General features: G+C 44.2%; 1 protein-coding gene across 1 annotated transcript in view; it reads left to right on the top strand.

Moving 5' to 3' along the window:
- Positions 1-8530: 8530 nt before the first annotated feature.
- LOC140250245 (protein eva-1 homolog C-like) overlaps positions 8531-27780 on the top strand; it is a 158102-nt gene continuing 138852 nt past the window's right edge. Inside the window, exon 1 of the mRNA XM_072332827.1 lies at positions 8531-8630. Within this exon, the coding sequence (XP_072188928.1) occupies positions 8531-8630 (100 nt within the window). The remainder of the gene's footprint in view (positions 8631-27780) is intronic.

Consider the following 27780-nt stretch of genomic DNA (forward strand, 5'->3'; position numbering starts at 1 on the left):
TATTGGGGTGATCTGAGCTTTGAAAACATGGCAAACTGCTTCAGGCCCAGCATGGATATGAGTGTCAGTCTTTGCATCACAGGATGGAAGTTGTGAGTATCACTTTCTGAATCAGGCTGTGCTGCAGTCTGAAATGATACTTCCTCTTAATTACCCAAGATTTCTTCTAAACACCCAAGGCAACCTTGCAGCAACCCTAACACAGCTGTCTGTGAAGTGTCAGAGAGTGGGAAGAAGGGAGTGAATGTGAACTTCACGTTCCCTAAGGGAACGCGTATCTTTTTAGAAGAGAGGCAGCAAAAGTTAGTAACACCTGCTGTTATTGTGATTTTGTCTCCATCCGTACAGAAATATTTACAAGGGGCTGAGCAGATCCGGAGATACAATATGTCGTGCATTCAGGGTTAAGAACAAGATGTCCCAAGAGGCAAGATTCCAAAAGCAATGAATCTAACTGCTGGAGGCCTTCCTCGCCTCATCCTTGCTGGGTACTTAGGAAGCAAATATGGTCATTTCCTTCAGAACAGGGAATGGGCACAGGTTCAGAACAGACCTGAGGACCTGGCACAGTTTGTCTTCGATTGGATTTGAGAGTGGAAATAATGCTTCTGTTAATTCCTTTCCAGAACCTTACTCTAACCGTTGCTATCTCAGTAATGAAGCAGAGAGGCCATGTGTGTCACACAGTCTTAGGAGCATCTGCCCTATTCACTAAGTCCCTTAGGCTCTCCTGAGAAACCATGCCAGTGTAAACATAAGACAGTGCCTGGATTCCTCTGCGCCCTGCTTATCCCAGGTATCAAAGCAGTTCTGTGCAACTGCTGACTGAAAGGAAATGTAAAAGCTAATCCAGAAATGTTTGTGCATGGTGAATTTTATTAGAATATTCAAAGAGTTTGGCAGTAGCTCTAGTCCTCCTGGAAGCCTTTAATGAGGCATGGTGAGTTGCCGTAGCTTAACATGAATTGCTGAAATTTAATAATCAAAATTATTAAATCCTAGATGTTGTCTAAAATGACCCAAGGTACCAGACCTTTCTGTCTCAAACAGCTGTGTACCTTATTGTACAGCAAACAAAGAAGTGAGAGAAAACTGTTCTTTAGACACAGAATTCTAACACTGAGTTTGGGGAGGCAGTGGACTGGAAAACCTTCAGTTCATTCTGTCAAAACACCCCCAGGTTGTTTTTGAGCGTACATCCTGTTGGAGCCACACGTGGTTTAACCCTGCAGACCAACGGCGTTCTTTTCTTTGTGTGTGGCAGCTGGAGCAATGCTCATACCTGTTCACCTGAGCCCCGGGCTCCTGGCGTGCTCTAAAAGTAGGTATGGCTTTTGTGGCACATCACCCATGTGCCACTCACTGCAGAAATATGAGCTTCTTCAGAAATCTTGAAAACCTAGAAAGAGCACTGAGCTCAAACAAACCATCAGAGTGGATTATGACGAAAAAACACTAATCTTGAAAGGTGGGTGTAATCTGAAGACTGATGGGTGAACTCCAAGTACATTTGCCTTTCATAGAGCCAGTATTTGGTCTTTCTCTATAACCCTACTGCTTGCTCGAGGTGGGCAGGAGATTTCAAAGGGAGAGCATTTGTTTCTCTTGATGAAAGCATTAATGGCAGCAGTTTGTCACAGCAAATTATACCTAGTATCAGAACCTTCTCATGCATGGGAAAAAGCAGCAAAGCAAAATTTATGATCATATTGCTCAAAGTCACAGCTTCTCATCATTTTAAAGCAAGCCGGCTTCTGCTCTTTATTACTGTATAAGCAGTGAGCAAGCTCAGGAGAAAACTTGATCCAATATCCTTTGTTCCACAAAGGCCCTTTAGAAATCATAATGTTATTCTCCACTATGCTCATTCAACTGCATGCAGTATTTTTCCAGAAAGATAAGGGGGAAGAGGCAAACTGCTGATTTACCTTACGTCTCACTTAGCATCCACTGCATTTACAGCAGGCTTCTACCTGAGAACTGGCCTTTACAAACTTCACATCTTTGCCTCATCCCCCACAAAGGAGTCAGCAGCTATGGATATTGGGTTCCTAAAACAGCCAGAGAAGCCCCCCACTCTCACAGGTAATCATAATGCCATTTGTGGCACTTGTCTTTTGCTGAAAATCCAACAGCCTCAAGTTAATTCTCAGGCCACCTTAGGACTGAACACAGCTGCTTTTTTACTAATGTCAGAAGATGCACGTTGTTGAGGTGATGTAGAAACTAGATGGTGGGCTGTGTTAGAGCAGATTCAGGAAGCTGAAAAGCAAAATGAGTCATTTTACCTATCACTACAGGAAAGAGGAAGGTGGTTTGTCTAATTATGTGCGTCCAAGAGACAGCTAGCACATGTGTATGGTAACTGTTGAGTCCCAGCCTGAACCAATGACTGAGCACCTGAGGAAAAGATCCAGTCAGCCCTGAGAGCGCAGGAAAGGCAATAGACCTGTGTGACTGGAAGGGGTGGAGCCAGGATACACCTCTTTTAGACCTCAGTTGAGGGCTGACCCCCCTACTGGGGAAGGGTTTCTGGTTGGAGATCTTTCCTTTGTGGAGCCTTTCCTGCAAGCCTAGACCTTTGGAGACAGGTGAGCATATTTACTTTTCCTGTGAAATAGCATCTTTTCCACACTGGTTCCTTTACTGTTACACTTCTGTATTACTTTTCCACCCATTCTTTCCAATTGTAATAAAGGTTCTCTGTAGGTGACAGCAGCTCAGATTGAGAACATCTAGGAAGGATGCTGCGTATGAAATAGCACCTGTAGTATCACTGCAGAATAGGGCAGAAAATGATGGTGAGAAATGCTAAGTCACAGCTTGAAGCAGTGATTGAACCCCTGGTGGGAAGGCACAAACAACTCAGGAGAGCTCAGGTGCACATAATGTTGCTGAGTGACGGAGAGCTGGAGCCAGGATTCACTCCTTCCAGCACTCATTTAAGGGTTGGTAGTGGAGGTTAGAATATCTTGCTAGAGATCTCTGTCTATCTGAGGCCTTTTGAAGGTAAGCAAACTTTTTTCCTTTGTTTTTGTGTCCACAGCTGTTGCATTCGGGGTTGTCCTTGTTTGGTGTAGCCAAAGACTTTTTCATCCTGCTATTATTGTTATCCTTTGTGTTGCATTGCAGTGTTGCAGATGGTGATGCTGATTTGCAGCCTGTTACAGAGGGCTGGTCCAGCAAAAATAAAAAATGTTTGGGAGATGGGTGGTCTCTAATCCTTTTTTACTTCACGTGCTGCAAACAGGTCACTACTTCAGTCATTCACCTGAGGGTGATTTTCTGTTTCTGAAGCACTACTTGAAGAAAGAAACGCCGTCTTTCAGGCTAGTCTGGTGCAGTTCCTGAGAAGCTTAACTGAGTGAATTCAGGCAGCTGCAAGTCTCTAGTGAGTCTGAAGTGTCACCTCCTCCCTCACCTTCCTTGTAGCTGGCCTAGAAGTAACGTTACTGCACTAAGGACCAGGGCCAGGCCTTCCAGGCGGTTGCCTCTGGAAAGGCAGTAAATATTCAGTATGAGTTTTCTGCAGTGGCAAGTGTCTCTTGTCTTGAAGTTAACTAGAGGTTTCTAGTGCTAGTGTTGTGGATGAGACGTGCAAAGATTTTTTTGTATGATTTGAGTTTCTATGCTATTGTAAGCTCCTTAGTCTGTTATAGATGAAACAATCCAACCCTTTCTGTAATGGTCACTGCTCCTGGACTTTTTCACTGAATAATTTTTTGAAACCATTGTAAAATAAATACTGGCAATAATGTTGTCCTGAGTACACATAGAAGTGCATAGTTACTCTTGTAACTATCCTTTCAAATAGAAACGATTCTGAAAGACAGAAATAGAACATACTCTAAGTAGCATTTCCTGCCTTAAGCACATGTGAAATGAGAAAAATACCTGTTTGCTTCCCAGTCCATTATTGAATTTGCACTGTTTGTGGAATTACACTTGGGATTAAGGCTATCCATTCAGCAGCAAGGCATTTGCTCCATTTCCCCTTGATTTCTTATTGGTTTAATGATCTGTGAGCTAGACATCTTTCTGTGGTATTAGATATCTCCACAAAACCAGGCAAATATGCTGTGCCCCTAAGCAATGAGAAGGCAAGAAAAAAAAAAAGCTGGTGAGCTCTTTTCAGAGCTTGCTGTATGTTCCTTGTGCACTCTTGAGCTTTGCCTTCTGCTAGACCTGTCCTTTAGTAAAGAGAACATCAGAAAGCATGAAGCTTCAATGAAATTGCTTTCCTGAGATCTAGTGTTGTTCAAGTGTACTGATGATGCGAGCTCTATTGCTGGTTCACCATTTGAGCCAATGCTGCCCAGCATAAAGCTGGGAAAAAACATAATGTGATGGGTTCACCAGGCCAAGCACTGCCAGCAGGTGAGGGAAGGGGCTGTCCTGCTGTGCCCTGCCTGCTGTGGCCTTACCTCAAGCACCAGATGCAACTTTGAGCACCACAATATCAGGACACAAAACTATCAGAGAGAATCCAGAGGAGGGCTATGAAGATGGAAAGGGCTTAGAGGGCAAAGTGTATGAGGAGCAGCTGAGGCTGTTGCCTCCAGAGCAGAAGAGCTGAGGGGGGGCCTCATGCTGGCTGTAGCCTCACATGGGAAGTAGAAGGGCAGAGCTGAGCTCTTCTCTCTTGTGATGGTGACAGGACCTGAGGGAAGAGCATAGAGCTGAGTCAGGGGAGAATGAGGTGGGGATTATGAAAAGGTTCTGCCCCAGGGGGTGGTGGGCATGGCATGGAGCTCAGGGAGCTCTGGGACACTGCTCTCAGTCGTGGGGTTTGGGTTTGGGTGGTGCTGCGTGGAGCCAGGGGTCGGACTCAATGATCCTTGTAAGTCCCTTCCAATTTGTTATATTCTATGATTCTATCACCCACTCCCATGGATGGGAGAGGAAAATCTTGTTGAACTGAGAAGTCAGTAAAAACTTCTTCACTGATCTGAGCAGCTAAATCTTGAACGATGTAAATTGTAACATCAATTGCAATAAGGATAGGATGTAATTATGTGTAGATGTGGAGACAGGAGGATGTGTGGGAATGCTGAAGGACTCATGCTACTGCACTCAAATACACTCAAGGTAGAGTCCACAGCATTGATGAGGTTTGGGATAAATGCTTAAAGTGCAGTTCTAAGGCTGAATGTTGAGATGAATCTTACTTTGAATTAAGCGTATTTCCTCCCAGAAGGTGAGTAGAGAATTTCCAGATAAGGAAGTATGAGGATGGCTTCTGATTTCTGTGGAAATAAATGGCAGTTTGAGTTGGTAGGAAAACAGGAGACAAAGGGGGAGGGGGAAGAGGGTAAATGTGGAGGTTGAAATTAAAAGAGGTTTGTCATAAAGTAGAAAAATATTGGGAACTACTGTAACTAGAAGCAGTTCACAACTATGCAGCAGCAGGATACAGTAAATTCTCCTTTGGTTACCATAGGTGAGAGAGCAGGAAAAACATACACCACTTACCTTGAACCACCAGGGCCATTAATGAGCATGGGTGCACTGGAGTGCAATGGGGATATAAGCTGTTTGAGTGTACATGGCTACTTGAGAAAGCAAAGACCATTGTGATCATGGGATAGTCATTTTCAGGTGTAAAAATCACCCTTTTATCTGGTAAGTACTCCAAGTGAGCCAATGAATTTCTTGAAGTGGCAGAGAAAAAGTCACTGTGTACCATCATACAAGTGGCTGACAAACCTTCCCAGGGAAGCTCTTAGAGAAGACTAGTGAGTTAGGACAAGTGGGAGAAGTTTCTTGTTAGAGGTGTAAGAAAACAGCGTTAGGTCCTGCAGGTCTCAGCTGGGTGCTGTTATGTAGCAAGAAATCTCAGATCAACATCCAAACAGGCAAGAAGGAAGAAGCATGAGAAAAGTGAGAGTCTAATTCATAACGGAGGGACTCTGATCCTTGAAATCCTTGTCGTTTGAAATCTTTGTTACTTGTAGTGGAGTATGAAGATGACTCCAAATCTCTGTAGTTCTAGCATAGTGATAAATTCAATAGCACCTCATACACAAGGCACCAACTAATTGGATGTGCTGGACTGATGATAGCATCTGTGCTATCAGACCCACCGTTGTCCTTGGGAACTGCCCTATCTGTGTCTTTGCTGTAGATCTTTGAGGTGCAAAGAGCTGCTTGTGGGAAGGAGGGTTACGTGGGTGCAGTTTGAGTCTGACCAGCCCTTTGTTTGTGTGGTCTGGGTGGACAGAGCATGGACAGGACTCAAACTCAGGGTATCCCACACTACCCTCATCCTTGCTGCTGATGGCTGAAACTCAAGCAAGCAACTGCATGGACAACAGGCAAACAAGGCCGCAGCATTACAGACCCCTTTAGTTTGATTTTTAGCCCATGGACCAGGTTGGGAAGAGTTTCTTGTGGGAACGATTAAACTGATATTCATAGCAGTGCTCTTGAAAACATCTTTCATGTGTAGTCTGGCAGCCAGTCTGATTCTCATCTGAGAACAGCTGAAACACTGTTGGAAATTTCAGCATAACAAAACCTTTACAAAGGCATGCAGCTCTGGGGGAAAGAATAAATAAAAATAAAAATGTTTGGGCTGAAGTCTCTTGCATTTTTTTTCAGCTCTGAGGTGAATGTTTTTGGGATGTTTGGCTAAATTCTGCATGGACAGAGGAGTAAAAGCCAGTTGTGGTTTTCCTTGGTTGTTTCTGCTCAAGTTGTTTTTACAGGATGAAGATGCAGCTCTATCTCCTCTTCCCCAGCAGCTCTATGAAGTGCTGTTCTGTGGGTTTATATGTGCAGGCACACTGCCAATTGCTGCTTTTGGTTTTGCCCATCAAACCTATCCATCTGTTCTTTGCATCATCAGTCTGTTCTAGCTTAGATATATTGGCTGTGTTCATTATTTATACGCAAAGCCTATGCCAAAGATGCAGCTAGTGCAGATGACCAGAGTCAGAGATCTCCAAGATCACAGAATGACCCGGATTGGAAGGGACCTCAAGGATCATGTAGTTCCAACCCCTCTGCCTAGCAGGGCCACCAAACATACACCTTTACTAGATCAGGTTGCCCAGGGCCCCATCCAACCTGGCCTTGAACACTTCCAAGGACAGGGTATCCACAACCTCCCTGGGCAGCCTGTTCCAGGGCCCAACCACTCTCATAGTAAAGAACTTCCCCCTAACATCCAACCTTAATCTTCCCTCCTCCAACTTGGATCCATTTCTCCTAGTCCTGCTATTGTCAGCCCTTTCAAAGAGTTTACTCCCCTCCTGGGTGTAGGTTCCTTTCAGGTATTGAAAGGCTGCAATGAGGTCACCCTGCAGCCTTCTCTTCTCCAGGGTGAACAAGCCTAACTCCTTCAGCCTGTCCTCATAGGGGAGGTGCTCCAGCCCCCTGATCATCTTCGTGGCCCTCCTCTGGACCCTTTCCATAATCTCTGTGTCTTTCTTGTACTGAGGGCTCCACACCTGGACACAGTACTCCAGATGGGGCCTCACAAGAGCCGAGTAGGGAGGGACAATCACCAAGATGACCAAAGCCCAAGAGGAAACTCTTTAACTTGAGGAAAGCAGGGTCTCTACCAGTCCTTGGTTTCTCCAGAGCTTGAGTCTTTCAAGCCAGGATGGCTGGCTTGGTGCTATGTCAATGCAGATGGAGATCAGGAAAGATCAAGTACTGAACATGCTTTCAGGTGAACCAAAGATGTTTCTTAACTCTGTATGTTGAGCTGGGGTCAGCCTCAAATGCTCTGCTACTTGGTTAAAGCAACTGTTGCAGGAGACAGGTCTCCTGGTCTGAACATGACAGGCCTATATTAAAACCTGTTGAATTTGAGGGAGGGGAGAGGCATGCACTGGGACAGATGAATCCTGGTGTGGCTGGCTGCTGTCAAAAGGAAGGAGCATTTTGGATAAGTGGGCTGGCACCTGTTGTGATGAGATGCAGGAAGGTTTGATCCCAGGGCCAGTGCCAAGAATCCCAGGTGGGATCAGCTGCAACACTGGTTATAACCAAAGAGCTGACCTGCCACCAGCCTGGCAGAACACTGCTGCTAATATCAGCAGCAGCTGCAAGTGCCCACCACTCCAGAAATCCGTGTATATTCAAACACTTTGTTTTAGGCTCCCCACTTTGAAAATACTCCCTGTCCTTCTGTCCCTCTGCACCAGAGAGAGAAGAGTCTAATGTAACAGCAACCAGGCTTCCCTAAAGCAGCCCTCAGAGCCCTCCCCCACAGCTCTTTCCCTCGAGGTCCTGTGGGACGGCTGCATGCAGGGAGCGGGGCGAAGGGATGGCCTTTAGGACCCTGGGTCTGCCGCCAGGACTCAGGTAGGCTGGCGTCATTCGCCAGCCTCGCCCTGTGGGATCCATTCACTCCAAAGGGGGGTGGGGGTCTCTGCGCGCGACTGCTTCTTCTTCCTGGCTGTTGGCTGTGATCCTTCCAAGCAATGGGACTAATAGTTTTCTCCGGGCAGTGAGCGTCGAATTGGGGTAGAAAGTGCTTTCCTTCTCTCTGGAAGAAAATAAGCCGTGAGGAAAATTAAGAATGTGCTGCCCAGATGTGTCGCCCACCTCCGCTTTTCTCGTAGGACTGATGTGCTTGGCAGCTTTCAGCAACTTTGCTAAGACTTCTGCAGACTTCTCAGGTAGGGGAGAAGTGCTGATCGCTCCTGGCTGGCTGCTGGGAGCTCCTGTTACAGCGTGGGGGAACAGCGCAAGGAAAGCACTTAGGAGCAGATCGGGGATAGTTACGCGGGGAGCAGTTTTAATCCTTTTAAAGTAATCTGTTGAAAAGGATCTCCTGTAAGAGGATTTTGAGTTTGTTAAAATCCTTCCTCAATATCCCTTAGTAAAACTGCTTCGCATAAGTTAGATCCGAGTAACTTTGGGAACGAGAAGGGGATAATGTTAATTTCTGTTCGTGGCAGTTTTTGTGCTGTGTTTCTCTGGGAAGTGAAAAGAGAGATTTAGGACCTGGGACAATCTAGCCTATAATACTTCGGTCTCCCCCGATCTTTTTGTAATGGACCGGATTCTTTTGCTTTTAACATACAGTTCCTGGCTGTTCCAAGTGTTTCCGAAGCTCAGGCAACAAGGAGATATTAGATGTGTAGAATAAATTACATTCTGAGCCTGTGTTGGCTTAAACTATGACAAAGTGTCTCAATTCCAATTTAATTGTGCAATAGGAAGTTTAAAATGTTTATAACGGTTTGGGGTTTTTTTGTGCACAACAGTTAAATACACGGTGCTTGTTAAGGCGTGAAGTCCCATATAGTTTTTATACCTGTCTGTAACTGTATCAGTCACTTTAAAATTAGCTTTCTACTCCTTGTGAATGTGCGTATGGGTAAGAGAAAACATTCTGTGTCTCCTGTGAGCAGTGGAGATTGTTTTGCTCAGGAATGACTGGTGGGGTCACTTTGCTTCTGGGATATCTCCTTTAATTTTGTGACTGTGTGTGAAGATCTAGTTCTGGCGTGTCATTTAGGTGAGTGCTGTAAAATTGCTGTAATGTGTAAAAGCTGCCAAATATATTTTGCTAATGAAAACATTCATTCCCAAGAGCTGAATCTCACCAGACTGTGCTCTCAGCACATTGCAGCGCTGCTGTTGGCTTCCTGGGGGTGCCATGTAGCCTGTATGTAGCTCAGAGATTTATGTTAGAAAGGAGCTTGTGGTGACGTGGGGGGCAAATATATACGGTAGTTTGAAAACCTCTAGTGGGAATTGAAGGGGGCTGTCTTGCTTGTGATTAAGTCCCGTTCAGATGCAGGTCAGATGTGGGGGCTGCCATTCAAAGCAGATCTGCCTCTGAATGGAAATAAGAGTGCATTTTTCTCCTCCTTTCTTAACAATGAGCTTTCTCTGTGCTCCTTATTGCAGTGAAATTAGCGCAGAAGGGGTGTGTGGAGTGGTGGGCAGGGCAGTAGCAAAAGCTGTAATGGAAGTATTGGTCCTTCTACAATACAGATACGGTTCTTCCCCAACAGGCCAACTGATAAACATTAAGGTGTGCAAAAATGTCCCAGAGCAAGAGTACTTGCACTGTGTGTGTCATGTAACCAGTGCAGTAAGTGCACATTCATTTGGCCTTGGTGGTGCTGACAGTGGGGATAGATGCTGCCATTTCAAAACCAAAAACAAACAAAATATTCTCACATCCAGCTGTGTGGTCATGATGTGTGATGAGGGGTGTTATTTTGTGTAACTGCATTGAGTGGTTGTACTCTGATGCAGGGTCTGTGAGCCCTACAGCGTAGTCTGCAGTGTGTTTCTACAATGGCTGAAATCTTCATCTGATCCAAGCAAGTTTCCTAATAGCAGGCTTGGCAAACGTCCCCAGTCTTGTTGAACTAACTGTACCTTCTGGTGTTCTGCTGCAGGAAAGGGCTGTACCTGCTGTGGTGGTTCTGTTAGAGTTTTAGACATTCAGAAGTTACGTTGATGAAAAGCAAGATGAAAAGGGGTAGTGAAAGATGCAGTATTTTCCAAATTGCATTATGCTTCCCCAAAACATTTTGCAGTGCTGAGAGCTTGAGCAGCAATGGTGCAGCCTGTTAATTCTTTCTATATGATGGAACGCTTCTTTTTGCTACTGTTAGCCCTATACAAGGTTTGCCAGGTGTTAGAAGGAAAGGGAGAGAGAAAGTCTTGTAGCATAATTTGGTTATAATGGTTCCTGGCCATTTGCTTTTCCTGTACTTCTGTGTTTTCAGAGTTCATCTCTGTTACAGCTGCATTTAAGCAGTTGAAGGTCTTCGGGGAAACAAATACAACCCTGCCACCCTACACAAAGGATGTTCATCTGAGACATGAATTGTCTGCATCCCAAGGAGATGAATGGATTTTTATTGCTTATCACTGCTGAGGAATGCAAGGCTTGATCTATTCTCTTGGAAGGTTTCTGCAGTAGTTTGGCTGCAGCACAGTTGTTGGAAGGAGATGGTATGGCTCTCTGGGATGGAAAGGCTTTTCCAGGTTTCAAATAGCAGTACTGTAACAGAGAGCAACTGATGCTCTTTGGAGAACGATGTTCTTACAACCCTGTAGACCTCATTCAGCCACATGGCTTCTCTGCTTGGTTTGACTGAGTACTACTGGGGGGCTGCTGCTGTTAGTAATGTGTTCTCTCTGGGGCAAGGTGGAAATATTCTGGAGCTCCAGTCCTGGAAAGAAGCAACATAGGTTTCAAGGTACGTGTCTCTTGGCTGCAGGAGGACTTCTTTTTCATGCAGGCTATGGAAAGGCACTTTAAAAGAGTAAGTGGAGGACCAGCATGGCATTTTTCACAGGAAAACATATGCAGAGCTGGCAGATCTCCTTGTTGTAGTGCCAGGCCCATGAGCAGCTCTGCAGCTCCATGCCTTCTGTTTGCACAGTTCAAGCACCACGGTGTAAACGTGTGTGTTGTGCTGAGGGCTGGTGCAGTCTGAGATGTAAGAATCAAAATTCCTTTTAGGTGAAGTATTTGAACTATGTGAAGAGTTTTGGGATTGTTTTCTTCAGTAGTTATTTAAACATTAATGTTTGCAGGGGGGTGTGGGTGTAGGAAGCAAGTCTTTTGGGAACAAGTGGAGTAACCAGGCACTGTGTAGCCGCTACTCAGAAAACGCCTTCACTTTTCTCTCTGTGGCTTCTTGTTCTAATGCTCTAATCTCCCTGTGATGGCTTCTTGTGTTCAGGAGTGTTTGAAGGCTCAGGACTCTGTCATGGTATGTCATGCACGTCCTTATGTTCACGGTGAGGCTTGAAGTCTGTGATGCGGTGTGGGTAAGAGGCTGGTATTTCAACACTCTGTGCTTTAAGTGTAACACCCTCAGTCCTAATCTCGTTTCTTGCAATGAACTCTGAAATCCCTGCTGGTAGATAAAGCTTCACCTTTGTTTTAGCCCTGTTCTGTTTGTGGAGGGAATCCAAGACAAGGAAGTCAGTGGCTTTTTTTGCTACTGCTGCTCTGTGTAGGCCCTGGGAGCTGGTGATTTGTTTACAGTACTCAGAGGTCATTCATGGTGTTAATGAAAATAGGGCTAAAACTCATCTTGGTGCTGCCTTACTGCAGGCGTTGAAAGTTTAGCCAACAACTCTTGCTCATGTCCTATGTGTTATCTCTAACTCCAGCCACAGGGTTTCTTTCACTGCATATGAATCATGCAAACCCATGTTGGCTGGTGGCTATTTAATTTCCAGCTGAATGTCCACAGGGAATTAGGCATTGTGATTATGTGGCTGCTGTGGTTCTATCCATTCCTGCAGGAGCTTACCTGCTTATTAGTTCATTTCAGGTAAGCTGGACAGAACAGCAGTGGAATTGGATCTACTTGATTTCCATCAATATTATGTTAGTGGAGAAGGATTCCTTCACTACTGCTTCACTGTAGAGAAGTCTGTACTGTGAGCTTAACCATTTGCAGACCTCAGAGAAGCCACCATAGGAAGTCATGCCAAAGACTTGGGTTTCTAGGCATAAAAATAGCTTTGATTGGAGCTCCTGCCTTTTCAGACATGGGGCAATCTATCTTGAGGACATAAAGCTGCAGGAAAACCAGCCCCAGTAGCACTTCACTCCCTGGGCCTACTTCGGTATTTCTGTTTTTCATGTTATATTTGGCATGAGCTGGATGTGGGCAGCACTTTGCTTAAGGGAGCAGGTTGGGCGCTGAGCCAGATGGTCAGATCCTGATCATTCCCACCCACAGCCTGCAGGTGAGCCCCAGGTAGCGTTCAGCAGCTTTTCCTGGAGGTTTCTCTGGCTTTGAGAGCACTATTTATTTATTTAAGTATTTTTTTCCTTTTTTCCTTCCCAAGAACGGCAGGTTTCATTTGAAAGCTGCTTTTGTTACCTCTCTGCTAATTGGTTCATTTGTTGAAGCTGATGAGAGCTGCATTTGGGAGGGGGAAGGCACTTCTTTGATTGTGTTTTTATCAATACACAGTAAAAGCAATTTGTTCAACAAATCCATTCGTCAAATTATCACCAAAATCTACATGCTAGCAGCTCTTTGAAGGACCTCAGTTGGACTCAGATATTGGTTTTGGAGTGCTATTGGGTCCATGGTTCCAAGGAGGATGCTGCGTGTTAAAAGGTGTGGGCTGTAAAAGGGGGGTTTCAAGAGAAAGGCAGATGGAATTTCTTTTCAGTGTAGCTGTAACACAGTAATAAGGTTTGTGCTGTTGACTGTAAGGGCAAATAGGTGTGTTTCAGCCTTCGCTTTGAGACAAACTCAGAGCACCTCTGGATGTCTGCTAGGTGCAGGACTGAGTGCTGTGGTTGGACAGGCCTCAGCCCAGATGGCTGCTCTCTTACTCAGCTTGAGGTCATGGAGAAACTGAGTCTCAGACTGTGGGGTTTGATTTCATTTAACTGTATGAAAGGCACCTTCATCTCATCTAAGCTGTTCCTTTGGACTCCTTGGAATGCAATCTGACTTTCATTTCATCTGTGTCTGGAGGTGAGCGGCATCCCAGGACTGCTAGTTTGTCTCCATTCACCAAAAGAGGGTCCAGGCAGCTAGCTTAGACTAAACAGATCCTGCTCAAAAGTACAAAACTGGAGAGTAGCAGAGCTGGCATCCTGATTTCCAGGACCTTCTCCTGTGCCATGTTTTATTAACAGCACTGATACGCAACAGACTTCTTTCTGTAACTCCATTGTGCCCTTTTATGGCACTTTTTGGAGGAAGCTTCTTAGCAGAGCGACAGGACATAGAACTAGAACACCACCCTCTGCCAGTGTCCTTTCAGGTAATATGCAGTGAATTGCTAGCCTTGCTCTCCTCTCATGAGGAATGCTAGATAATACTCCTTGCACTGCTCTGATAGTGTTAAACAAGCCCCAGGAGTGAGAATACAGACATCAGTGGTTTGAGACTAGTGTGTTTGTCTTTGTATTTTCTGTTTTTATTTTACAGCCTGGGAGCATTCATTAATTGTTTTGATGCGCCTGTCTCCTATTATAAATGCTGTGCTTTGTTCTAAGAGCAGAATGATGTTCATTCTGAAACAACCCAGAGATTTGTTTTCTTGGGTGCTGCAAAGCAGACTAGGTATAAATGCTGCAGTTAGGAGGTGATGGGCTAATCTCATTAGTCAGTGGGAGGAAGCACTCAAGTCAATGGGTTGGATAATGAAATCTAAAGATAAAATTTGATGTGCCAGATGGCCTAGCGTAGTGACTCTACTAATGTGGAAGGAGGGAGAGCCACAGTAGCCTTGAAGAATAAGAGCTGCAGCAAGAGGCAATGCATGTGATTTCTCTGAGCTAAAATCTTGATTATGTGATGACACAGTTGGATGCAGGCCTGTGGGATTCATTTGGGCCTGCTCTTCTGTTTTCATTTTTAGCATTTTGGACAGTGAGAAAGAATCCTCAAATTAATGACTAAGGTAATAACACTAACGTTAATTTACTGTATGTTGCACGATTGATGCAAGAATTCTTTCAGAAGAGGCTGTTTTCACCAGATCCCTCTTTCACGGTTTGTGTGCAAATCAGATGTTTCATTGAAGGAGAGGAGATGGGAAAGCAGCATCAGCCATTTGATCTTGATGTATCACTGTCAGCACCCTCCCAGCCGCTTTCCAACCTCTCCCTGTGCCTTCTGCCCTCACGCAGCAGAGAAGCTAAGCCAAGCACAGGCAATGTGGCATCTCCTCTCTGGTCCTGTGTGGATTTTATCAATTTGAAAGTTACCTGTATAGAAAACATTCATTATTGGCCCAGTCAATTGGCAGTCTCTGCAAGTTGCTTTGCAACCAATGGCTTCAAAGTACTATTGGAGGGGAAAGCACAGAAAAGTGCCAACTTATCAGGCTGTGACAGTGCCTGGTGTTCACTAGGCATTTCCTAAGAGGAAAGAAGACGAAGGTTGAAGAATGTTGCAGGCAGAGGCTGACACACAAACGGGATGGAGGAAGGGATTTTAAAAAGTCTAAGACCTGGGCTGGGGGGTGGGACAATAACCCAAGCATCTGGTCCAAGCACTAACTCAGAACTCTTCAGATAAAGTCATTCTTGCTGCAGGATTGTAGCTTATAATGGTGTTTACTATGATAGTGTTTGATAATAAGGCTTTTTGTTCGTTGCAGTGAAGATCAGGCTCTGGCAGAATCTCAGTCCTGCTTTCTCTCACTCCAAGGCAGCATAAGAGGAAGGTTTGGGCTGCATCTCTGCCAGCTGCTGCTCAGGCACCTGCTTTTCCCAGCTGACCAGTCCCTTTCTGATTAGTAAAAGAGCAATGACTGGTAAACGTGGCTTAAGATACTACTTACATGTGCCAAACAACTTTCTATTATTAAATATCAAAAGCAAAAATTTCCATTGTTTTCTAACAAGTTGAGGGTCTGGTCTGCGTGAGGAGAAACTGAATCAGAATGGTTGGCTCTGCACTGCATTAAATAAAAGACATTACATGGTTCTTAAATGTCACGGACAGCATCCCCTCATCTACTTGATGCATTTATTCCCACTCTTTCATGTGAGACCTACTATTTTGCTTCTCATGTTCTATTTATTTATTTACACACACACACACACACACACACACACACACAAAAACAACCAAAAAACTTGTTTTCTGTAGATGTAAAAGAAACAACAAAATACCTCGATATCCTGAGGTCTGAGGTGATGGCTTGTGTGAAAACTCCTTTAAAGAAACCTCAACTGGGGAACTGGAATTTGGCTCCCTCTACCTTCCATGTTTTGTAGTTGCCTTTCTGGACAACAGATACAGCTGCAGAAGTTGGTTCCTCTGAAGAGCCCTTTGAAATACCAAGGCTTAAGTAGGATTTGACTAAGTAGGATCTTAGCTCCTGTTCAGAAACCTTGTTTTTCACTTGATTTTTGGTGAGAAGTAAAGATTTTTAATCAGGACTCGAGCAAAATATTGTACTGAATCAGGGCATGATCCTGTGTCACTTAAAGTCACTGAAGGATTTTCCTTCCTAATAACTAGTGGAATAAAACTTTATTGTGGGACTCTTACTGAAAAGGAAAATTGTCATTAGAACTTCTGTGATCAAAAGTGCTGCAGCTGTGTAAAATGCAAAAACTTCTGATGGTTCCAAGTTGTTAAGACAGACACTGATATGGGTTTGATTTTTGTATTCACTCAAAAATGTTGACTTGTTCTGCAGTTGGGTGGGGGAAAATGCATACGGGAGGTAAAGAAGAGGCTGTAGCAAAGAGTCTTCCAGATACTTGCCTGCTTGGCACCACAACTCTTTCCCCTGTGCCTGACTGGTCATCCTACCCACCGTAGGATGGAGAGAACATCCACCTCCACATGAAAAAGGGCTGTTTGTGGGGATGTGAACAAGTCTGGTCAGAATTAAATCGAGCATGTGTTTGGAGGTGAGGAAAACATCTGCTTGCTTGGGGTGACACGTTCTTCAAAGAACAGTGAAAGACCAGTAATATTTTTCCTGAAGTATCTCACTGACTTTCTGTATCTGTGGTACCTCCAAGGCTCTTGCTTATGAGGATGCATTACAGGAAAATAGCGTTAACTTTGCTGTTTTATTTGGTCTGAATGGCAGGTCAGTAGCCTCAACCTAGGCAACTCTCTTGTCCATCTGGCCCCAAATGGCTTCAGGTGGAAGAGCTGGGAGTGCGTCAACTTGAAGTTGCTGAGCACTGCCAATGCTGCTTGTGTGCTCTGCATTGGCAGGTTTGATAAACGTTATCTCCTTTCTCCATGGGCTTTCTGCCTCTGTATCCGGGGCTTTCTGCCTCTGTATCCGTAGACTATCCTAACAGCTAGGGAAAAGGGTGAGACTGTACTGAAATGCATTCAAATCCTAGTGAACACACTTACAGCTGGGAGGCTAGAATTGTGAAATGCTTGTGGAAAGAGGAGCATCTCATTGCCTAACCCAGCAGATCTTTGCTTAAAGACAGTCCTGCCTTGTACTAGTTTATACCATGGCAAGCTTACAGCTCTCATGTTTTGCCTTCTCAGTGCATAATGAGACACAAAAGCATTGCTTGTCTTGGCTAAACAACAGAAATGGGCGGTGGTGAATTGCACTTGTATCTGCTTCTGATTGGTTTAAGGCGCCTATTTCAAGTAGCCTGGAAGAAAGCGAGTGTTTATGTTTCCATTAAATGGGTGGCACAGGCTTCCTGCCTCTAGGTTGTCCACCTTAGTGCATAGCCAGGAGTTCTGGCGCAGGGCCATGAAGACAGATTATTCACTTTGTGCTGAAGGAGTGTTGGGTTTCTGGATCTGACCTCTGAAGAGGATAAATGGGAGGATTAGCTGCTAAGGAAGAAATTATCCACTCTCTATAATTAATATCTCCTTCTTATTCTCTGATGTTACTTGCCCTGGAACCAAAACCTGTTTGTGTTGCCAATTTTGTGTAATTACCACCTTAAAACAAGGGCTTGAGTACCAGATCTTTAGTAGGCAGTGCAGCGGAAGCGTGGATCAAGAATACGAGGCTGAAGTTATTGAATCAAACTTTGGTGTCCAAAACAAGAAAAAACTGGACGATTAAAGACTCAGTATTGTTGCTGAGATAACTCTCTGCCCTTTAGTGCCGCTCTGTCTTTTGACATGAAGATTAAATATGCTTGCTACCCTTCTTAAACGAAGCTTACTCTGTCAATAAATCAAACAGGTGCCCAGTGCTTCTGCACATCCCTATTTAAAGGTTGCCTTTCCCATCAATTCCACTGTGTTTTCAGCTGTCAGTTTAAAATACCATTCTGGTCAGGTGTAGCTAAAGACTGTCATTCCGCACTAGCACTGTCAGAATAATGGAGCACCGGAGCAGGCTATGGGGAAAGCTAGTAGGGTCTCCTTCCCTAGAGAGATTCAAGATCCATCTGGACACCTCCCTGTATAACCTGCAATAGAAAACCTGCAAGGGGTTGGACTTGATGATTTCTATAGGTCTCTTCCAGCCCCTACAATTCTGTGATTTCCCATTTACAAACCCAGACAGATGTATCCAGATGGTGATACCATCTGAAAGCTGTAGAAGGAGATACTTCTAAAAGCAGAATAAAAGAGTAATTCTGAATCTCTCAATTCTCTCTTTGCCTCTTTTGAGATATTTCTAGTGCCACTTGCCATTGTGAGGGAGACAAAGACTAAAAATACTTAATAATTTTCTGGAAGTGTTCAATCCAAGTGTGTACCTGGGTGTTCTTAAGGAACTATGGTTTTAAGAACAGGGTAGTAGCTCAACCAGAACACATTGGGTTCCCTTTTGAATGCACTTCTTGCTAAACTTTTGCACGCAGAAATCACTTTTGGAACCAAAGGAAGTCAAAGGAAAATAAACTTTTAAAATGTGTAGATATAAAGTTAATATTTAACATCTTTTGAAGTTTCTAACAGGTTTAACTGGGGCTTTTAAAGTGTACCTGTAAATTGGATAGATTTGTCTATGTTTGTTGCAGACTCTTATTTGACCCTGTTGCTGAAGAGGCATCACAGATGGGTGCTAACTATTTCTCATGTGGGCTATATTTTTGAGATTAAAGGAAATAACGTTTAACAACTTCAGAACAATTAAAAGCTTTTATAGGATACATATTCGATAGCAAGCAGCAACAGACTTTATACAATGCCATCTGAATACCTGGAATTATCAAGGGGATTGTCAGATGAGTGAAGAATCCCTGGGGAAGTGTTAGAGGCTTTTCGGATCTTCTGTAGGGCACTGCCTGCAATAGAACAGCAGCAAGGATCTGTGAATAGAAGTTTTAATTAAATAGTCAACGATAAAGCAAAAATTTGCTACCTGTGAATTGATATTTCTCTCTGACTGAGAAAGGAGGCTGAGTTCCAGGAGTTCCTGAGTTCCTGAGTTCCTTCTTTGGTTACTTCAGATACTGGCAGATGTCCTTTTCTTAGCAGGCAAGGGTCTCAAATGCCGGTAGTACTATGGACTCATTCTCAGATTTGTGGGTTCTCCCCTTCCTTGGGAGGGAGGCGTTTATCTGAGTGCACTGGGTGGCCCATTGAAGTAGCCTGGCTTAACCCTGTGCAGTCTGAAAACCTGGGGGTCTCTGTAAAGCAAACTGACTGCTGAGACAAACATTGACAGTGCAGATTCAGAAGAAGAAAAACGTAGGGAATGTGAAAGCTGGACATCTTGTATGCTCTTGCAAATTAGTACAGTGCTGCCCTTTTAAAACGGTTAGACCACTGTGCGTTGCTGTGAAAGCTGTTTGCCTTGGTTTCATGATGCCCGGGGTATAGTCTTCAAGGAAAACTGTAATTAGTTCTGTTACCTTCAGTTAAGCATGCTTAATTTCAATTAAAATAATAAAGTAATACGGTTAGTAAGAATTTTAAAATAATACAATCAAACTAACTCATTAGCACTGAATTAGTTAGTGAGAGTTCATAGTAGTCATATTTTCTCAGTTACCAAGGTGGACTTGCAGGTACTGGGCCATCACTTGCTCTTGTAGATGCATTTCCTAGAGTTGGCTTTATATATTATGATGAGTTCAGATCAGAAGTGTGCTTCTCAAGTAAGCTTTCAGCACCTCAGCTCATGTTATTTATAGGTATCTTTGTAGGTCCTCTTAGCCATTAGAGATTTCTGTTGTCCAAGAGAAATATCCAAAACTTTGGGCTTTTTCAGTGGTTGGAGTTGATACCAGATTTGTCAAAGTTAAAAGCAAAGCTGATGAGAGCCTTGGTGTGTGTGCTGCTTCTGCTGATGGTGACCATCCAAAGCTCAGAGTTCCTCTGTTATCCTCTCAGGTCCAGGAGAAGAACTCTAGAATTTGATATTCTCAGTTCTTCTGTCTTTCCCTTCAAACTCAGTTGCAAGTCATGGAGTCTTCTATAACAATAATGATTAATCCGAAAGAAATAAGCAGAATTAGAGTTAAGTCATTCTCATACATCTGTTAGAGGCACGCAGGCCACTTCTGCATTTTTTTCACAGGGTCTGTAATTTACTTAGAAAGTTACTGAGGTAGGATTATCTCATAATCACCTGTTTCCGGGAGATGGAACTCCAAGAAAAATGCTAATTACTGTTGGGTTTGTAGTTTAAATCATGAAGGCTAGCAACACTAATCCTGTGTCCCTGACTGGAAAGATTTGTCAACGGCACAATTACCTTTAGCTAATCTGGTTTTGTATTCCAGAAGAGAAGCGAAAGGAACAGAGAGGAGAAAAATGCATCTAATTTGCCTTAGCCTGGGCCTGTATCCTGTTGTGTGTGCTGGAAACAAGACATGAGCATTTAACGAAGAAGATAATTAACTATTAGTGTAGCATATGAAGAGTTGCCATGGGTTTTTGCTTATCTAGTGCTTTAAAATACAAAATACAGGAGTTTACTCAGTGAAAACTTTTTGAAGTTTCTGAGCTAAATAGGCTTAATAGCACTGCTCAACTTTGAATTCTCAGTAATTGGGTGGCACACATGGATGTGAGGCTAGAATTTAGTCCTTATTGATTAAAAAAATATATACTGGAGAGAGCTTGTGCATATAGGAACTGAATGAGTCGTTATCTTTTGGCTCTGACAGCTTTCAAGAGGAGGTTCTGAAGGAGATGAAGCCCTTCACTGGGCAAGAAGCTGCCGTGCTGCCCTTCTATCAGTAGCAGAGTCCTTGCTCTTTGCTGTTCCCCTTTTCTGAATGCTTCTCCTCTATCCCTGCTTTCCCTGAATGTGCTCTCCTGCAGTGTTTGAGAGAGTGGGTTTTTTTAAATGGAAAATATATCCAGCATTCAGGCTGGATGTGGCTCTGGGCAGCTTGGTCTGCTGGTTGGTGACCCTGCACATAGCAGGAGGTTGAAACTAGATGAGCGTTGTGGTCCATTTCAACCCAGGCCATTCTATGATTTTATGATATTCTGCTGTGCATGTATGCACTATGATACTGGGTGAGATCTGAGGAGACATTCAGCCTGTGTGCCTGCACTACTGATGTCTTCCTTCCACTACTGGGAGGTTATATATATACATATGCTTAAGAAAGAAGGAGGAGTATGAGTGCTGCACTCTGAAGTTTCTGAGAATGAAAGGATGCTGGTAACAAATGCTGTGGTTCAGGGCTAGACTTCTTTGGAAAGATTCATGAGAAATCTTGTTTCTTGAAACAGATGGTGGCTTTACCTCTGCCTTACGAACCTACCAAATGGTTTGAAGCTGTCTAGCAAATGGCCAGTTAAAAATGTAGCTGTTGTCTTTCTCCTCTGGCAGAGGGAAAGCACTTTGCTTTAAAATGTAATGCCAAGAAACATCCATAGTTTTTGGTTTAAATAAAAATGTAAACAAGTTCTACTAGTTGTTGGATTTGTTTCTGTGGGTTTTTTTGGTTGGTGGTTTTTTTGTTTTGTTTTGTTCTGTGTTTTTGTTTTCTGTGAGATAGTTTTGCTTTTCCAGTTTCTAGACCTGGAATTCCAAGTAGGATAAATTTTCAAAGAAAAAGTTCTAAAAGTCTTTTTTTTTTTTTTTTTTAATTTTAGAGGGAGAGTGATAAGAGAGGAATAAGTAGTACATGTTTGTTTCTTTTTTTCCATTTCATTCGGTATTGATAATCTAAGACAAGTAGGTGTGTTTGGTCACAGAGAACTTCTAAGTCATTTAGGAGCTTTTTACTCCACAATAAAATCGGTAGTGAAGATTAAGAAAGGTGATAATTCAGGTTGAAAAATAACCTGTTTTTGTAGACAGAGATGTTCAGATATATCCAACTGAGGATATGAAATATTAATGAGATTAGACCAAGTGTTATCCCAATAATAAACCATCTAGGGAATGAGATCAAGTTGACACGGTTTCATGCTGCTGGAAACACATAGAACATGTTTTCTAAAGATAAGTAATGTAGAAGTCAAGATATGCTTTTCCTTTCTGATAAAAAAGAGAGACCTGCTTTTTTTTGGTTCCAATATAACTGTTATTTAATGTTGCTTTCTGAGAAGCACGACCAGCAGGTTGAGGTGAGGTGTTTCTGCCCCGCTACTCCGCTCTTGTGAAACTCCACCTAGAGTGCAGGTTGCCCAGTGATGGATGGGAATGTCAGCAACCTGGGCTATGGGAGGTGTCCCTGCCTACAGCAAGGGTTGGGACTGTGTGATCTTAAAGGTCCCTTCCAACCCAAACCATTCTATGTTTCTCAGTTATGTAAAAGCATTGTTGGAAAGTGAATTCAAGACCTGATGGTTAGATCGGTAGAATAATGCCAGCAGTGTCCAGAACAGGCACTTCTGAGAAACTGCAGGGACTTGGTGAGTTGTTTCACTGTCTCTCCTGTCCTTCTGTCGTTGCCTGCGTTGTCCACTCTGACTCAAATGGCAAATCTGAATTACATCCTGTGCTTATGTGGGTGATAAATCCCTCCATTTGTTTTAGCCAGTACATCTGGATCATAGAATGCTGGGAATTGGAAGGAACTAGATGGCCGTCACAGGTCCAACTCCCCTGCAGCGTGAAGAGTTATCCACAGCTAGGTCAGGTTGTCCAGGGCCTGATCCAGCCTCGCCTTGGAAGTCTCCAGGGATGGGGTATCAATCACAGCGCTGGGCCGCCTCTTCCAGTGTCTCACCACCCTCACGGTAAAAGATCCTTTCCTTATATCTAACTTCAATTTACCCTCTCTGAGCCTGAAACCATTTCCCTTCGTTCTGTCACCAGAGAACCTGCTAAAGAGTCTGTCCCCTTCTTACCTGCAGCTCCCCTTTAAATATTGAAAAGCTGCTGTAAGGTCACCTTGGAGCCTTCTCTTCTTCAGGCAGATCAGCCCCAGCTCTCTCAGCCTGTCCTTGTAAATATGAGGATGAGGAATAAGGAAGACACTTCCTTTAGGAAAAAATAATAATGCTGGAGCACTTAACCAAAACAAAACAGAAGAAAAAAAAAAAACAACAACTGAAACAGAGCAGGTTTTCAGCTGCTACTCAAAACAGCAAAAGTCTCTGTGTGGTTTGGAAGGGAACAGAAAGGAAGATAGAGGTTTTCAGAGAAACAGGCTTATACCAAGTTCTTTCCATGCCTGCTGCATGGAAGACACTGAGCCAAGATGATGTGCTTAGGAAATTCAAGGATCAGGAGGGGACAAGGATTTATCAGTCTTTTAGAAGTTGCTTAAAGCAGCCTGAGCCCAGCCCTTGCTGTTGCCATTGATCAGTTTGCATGGAGAATGTGACTAACAAATCGCTTCCTGTGTAGCATGGCACACGGGGAAATGAAGCTGGGATACCTGAAGCCCTCACACAGTGGTGGACCAGAGACCATGTAGAAAGCAGATTCATTTCTTCTGTGGATACACCTGAGGTCTGACTGGAAAGCAAGAAGACTGCATTTCTGCAGAGTGGATGGCAATTGTGAGATCCAGTGTGACAGGAAAACATGTTCGACACGGGAGGTGGCACTGGCTGCAGGACCTTGTGCCACTGCAGAGCTGAGCTGCATGAAAAGGGTGCAGTGGGTTTGAATGCCAGCAGAAATAGCTGTGTAATCCAAACTTGCTGGTTTCCTGAGTAACCCAGTCCCTGAGGACAGTTAGGCTTCAGTGATGTTGGGGGAATCTTATTAGGAGGTTGTAATGGGCAAAGAAGACTAGCTTTTGTGAACAGTAAATGAAGTGGTTATTAATAGGAAGGACAAAACCACCAAAAGCCTCATTCATGTTACAGGATTGGGCATGAGACAGAGGAGCAAGCCACAGAAATCTGTCTTTCAGCTTTTTCTATTGCCTGCATTTGAATGGGAAATTGGATATGCCCCTGGCCCTGGGAGGCAGCCCATTTGAAAACAGCACCAAATTCCTTCAGGGATACGCAAGGAGGAAGTGATGTCTGTTTTGCATCCAAACATTTCTTGAAAGCTTTCTAAAAACTCCAGTAGTGACTGAGGGGAAAAATAACAAAGACAAAATTCTCCTTCCCTTGTAATGGGGAACCATGCAGCTGGTCAGAGGAACTACTAATAGAGTTCTCTGACCTTTTATTCGCTTACAAATCAATGTAATTCACATTTCAAACAACTTACTTTGTCAGGTTGAGTCTTTGGTAAATGTTAAACAGCTTGCTGGTGAGTCATTCACACTGGCTATCCTGGTTTCTGTGTATGAATTAGAAACAGTAATATTAATCTGATGGTCAACACACCAGAGCGCTGGGATGCCATCCTGAGGGACCTAAACAGGCTAGAGCAGTGGGCCCAGGTGAGCCCTGTGAGGGTCAACAAATCCAAGTGCAAGGGATAGGGAATGAAAGATTGAGTGCAGCCCTGCTGAAAAAGACCTGGGGTGCTGGTGGGTGGCAAGCTGGACGTGAGCCAGCAAGGTGCTTTACAGCCCAGAAACACAACCATGCCCTGGGCTGCATCCAGAACAGTGTGGCCAGTAGGGTGAGGGAGGAGATCTGCCTCTCTACCGAATGCTGGTGAGGCCTCACCTGGAGCACTGCATCCAGATGTGGAGTCCTCAGAGCAGGAGAGACATGGAGCTGTTATGGTGCATCCAGAGGGGGGCACAGAAATGATCCAAAGTAATGGAACAGCTCTCCTGTGAGGACAGGCTGAGAGCTGGGCTGTGCAGATGGAGAAGAGAAGGCGGCGAGGTGAGCTGAGAGCAACCTGTCAGTATCTAAAGGGGAGCTACAGGAAAGAAGGGGACAGGCTCTTCAGCAGGGTCTGTGGTGACAGAACAAGGGGAAATGGCTTCAAGCTTAAAGAGGGGAGATTTAGGTTAGATATAAGGAAAAAAAACAGGGGTGATGAGGCACTGGTACAGGTTACCCAGAGGTGCTGTGGCTGATGCTCCATCGCTGGAGACATTCGAGGCCAGGCTGGATCAAGCCCTGGACAGCCTGATCTAGCTGTGGTGCCCCTGTTCACTGCAGGGGAGCTGGGCTAGATGGCCTTCAGAGGTCCCTTCCAACTCTAAGGATTCTGTAATTCTACATTAATTCTAATCTAAGAAGGTATTTATTCACCACTCTTCAAGTAATTATCTTAATTTGATGTATGGAAAAGAGTGACTCACATGAGACTGGTATTTTAAAGGAGGCATGAAGGAGTTTGTATATCGAGACCTATTGGCTAGGGCTGGACAGAAAGCACAACTGTACATCATGAGATGTTTTGAGGTTTTTGTCTTTGAATATGTTCAGGCTTTCTTCATAATCAGTGATACCTCCTCACTCCTTCATCTTCTGCATACCCTCATCTGAAAGCTTGGAAGTCTTGTAAGTGCTTAAAGGCCCAGCTGAAGGTTATCTGTCCCCTGAAATCTTCCTTTGGCGAATGAGATGTTAGCTGATATCCACCACAAAAGGGCAGCTGGTAGGCAATTGCCTAAGGTAGGGAATTCCTGGGTATGTATCTGTCCTGTGTGGGGCAGCCCAGGGACTTCCACAGCAGCTTGTCTGTTGTGACAGCAAACTTCATAGCTGCTCTAGAGCCTTGTACTGGGAGTTGAGAAATGCCCTCTTACAAAACAAAATCACAATGAAAAGAAGTTTGGAGATATGGAACTAATGCAGTTTTCTTTGTATCGTGACCCTCAGAAACAGCTTTGTTCTTTTCAATATTTTCTGGGTCTCTCAGCCTGTAGTCAGGATGGCCTGCCATATAAAATATTTCTGTACTTTATTTGTGCCATGCCTGTGCTGTGTTTCCTTTGAGCCCAGGTGGAAGACTACACTGAAACAAGAGGATGGCAGAACAGCTGCATCTGAGTGGTTCCCATGTTAAATTGCACCCGTGTTCTATAGCAGTGAGGGCAGCACAACTTCCACCCTGCTTGTGAAGGTTTCTTGATCTGCTGCTGTCTGAACTGGGATGCTTTAAGTGCTCATGTAAACAGTGCTGAAAGCACTGTTTATTTTTTATTTTTTATTTTTTTATTCTTATTTTTTAGGCAAAAGGATCAGGCAGGCAAGTTTGGGCTAATTATTACTTCTTTTACTGTTTTACTGAGACCGCACAGACAATCTCACCTGCTCTCTGCTAGACAAAACACAGAGCCTGAAGGTGGGAATAGAATGCTGGCAGAGGCCAGCATGGGGAGAAACTCTGAGATTCTATCAGGGAGATTTTGCCTGTGTGGTGTGATAAGCAAAACAGCTGTGCAGGGTTTCTTCTTTTTCATATGGAATGAATAATCACAGCATGTTACCTGTCTGGCATTTTTCCTATTTCATTCCCCAGTTTTCAATGTATTTCTAGTTAGTCCAAGACTGAAACAGCCTCACACTACATCTAACTATGGGAGCAAATGCATGTTCCCTGTTGGGTTGCGCCTAGGATGGTTTGTGGGTTTCTCTGATAAAATCCTACTGTCTATTTCCCTCCTTTCTTTTTCTTGATCCAGCTCCACGGTTTCCCTGGGGAGTCTTGAACTCCTCACTGTGGACGGCAGAGAGGGACCATGAGACACTGGAGGTATCCTGGCATACGGGCATTTCTGAAGACGATCAGTCAGATGCGGACAGTCATAGTTAAATTTGCATGGAAGAAGATGATGCAGTGTAGTTATATCTACCAAAGGAAAATTTATTGTAATAAACAATACTAAGAGCAAGTTTTGGTACTTAGCTCCTATTTTTAATAAAATTTTGTGTAGCACTCCTTTTGAGGAGGTTGCGTGGTGGTAGTTAATATCACTCTTACGGACATAAAATGGTAGTGTTGGGTATGGCCACTCGTGCGTCAGCACAGGTATCGGATACATCTGCGTTAACCCCTGTTTGGGTAGTAAAGCAGCAGAGTTTACTTAGCATGGCAGCAATGGTAATTCAGTGTTTCAGACCAATGCAGGTCTGCATAGCCCAAGGCCCAAATCTACGGAGGCCCAGGGAAGAATACATGCTTTGTGTTTTAAATTCAGGTCAGTATTTCTGTGTATCTTGCCTGAACTGAAGGTCAGATGCATAAAATAGTTGCCTGAATTGAGACCTATGTGACCTAGCAGCACTGGGTCCTGACTGATAGTGTCCAGTGCTAGGAAATACAGTGGGTCTTGAATTCACCACTTGGTCAGTGTTTGTCTGTCCTTTCAGTCTATCCGTTTCTACTTACAAAGGTCTTTGGAATTGAATAGCTCTATTAAGCTTTATATCCTGGAGCTGCTCTGCTGTGGTTTTGTTGTGCCAGAATGATGTGCTTACTGAGGTAGTCCAGAGCTGCTCTTGAAAAGAGCTGAATTACAAATATTTTGATTCTTTCTTTGTCAGGAGCTTCTGGTTTATGAAACCTTTCTGGGTTGAGCTTTGACTTGGTGATGATAAGCTGTTTTGCTGGAGTGAAATGAATTTCATTGAGATAAATTTCAACTAAAAGGGCACTAATCACTGTATAAACAGTGGCTGCCCAGTGCCACATCCAGCCTGGCCTTGAATGCCTGCAGGGATGGGGCATTCACAACCTTCCCGGACAACCTGTTTCAGTGTGTCCCCACCCTTTGATTTCTCCTAATCCCTAACCTAAACCTCTCCTGTCTCAGTTTCAAACCATTCCCCTTTGCCCTATCACTGCCCACCTTCACAAACAGCCGTTCCCCCTCCTGTTTAATGCTCCCTTCAAGAACCAGAAGACTGCAGTGAGGTGTCACCACAGCCTTCTCCAAGCTAATCAAGCCCAGTTCCCCCAACCTTTCTTCCAGCCCTCTGACCATCTCAGTGCCTCCCCTGGGCCCACTCCAAGAGCTCCATGTCCTTCCTGTGCTGGGGGCTGCAGGCCTGGACGCAGCACTGCAGATGGGGCAGCAGAAGCACTGTGTGCTTCAGACACTTCTCTAGACAGGCTGGAGAAGCGGCCTGTGTGCTTCACCGTTCCATAGACCCACTTGTCTCAGGGACGGGA

This window comes from Excalfactoria chinensis, chromosome 3, assembly GCF_039878825.1.
Source record: "Excalfactoria chinensis isolate bCotChi1 chromosome 3, bCotChi1.hap2, whole genome shotgun sequence".
Classification (NCBI taxonomy): domain Eukaryota; kingdom Metazoa; phylum Chordata; class Aves; order Galliformes; family Phasianidae; genus Excalfactoria; species Excalfactoria chinensis.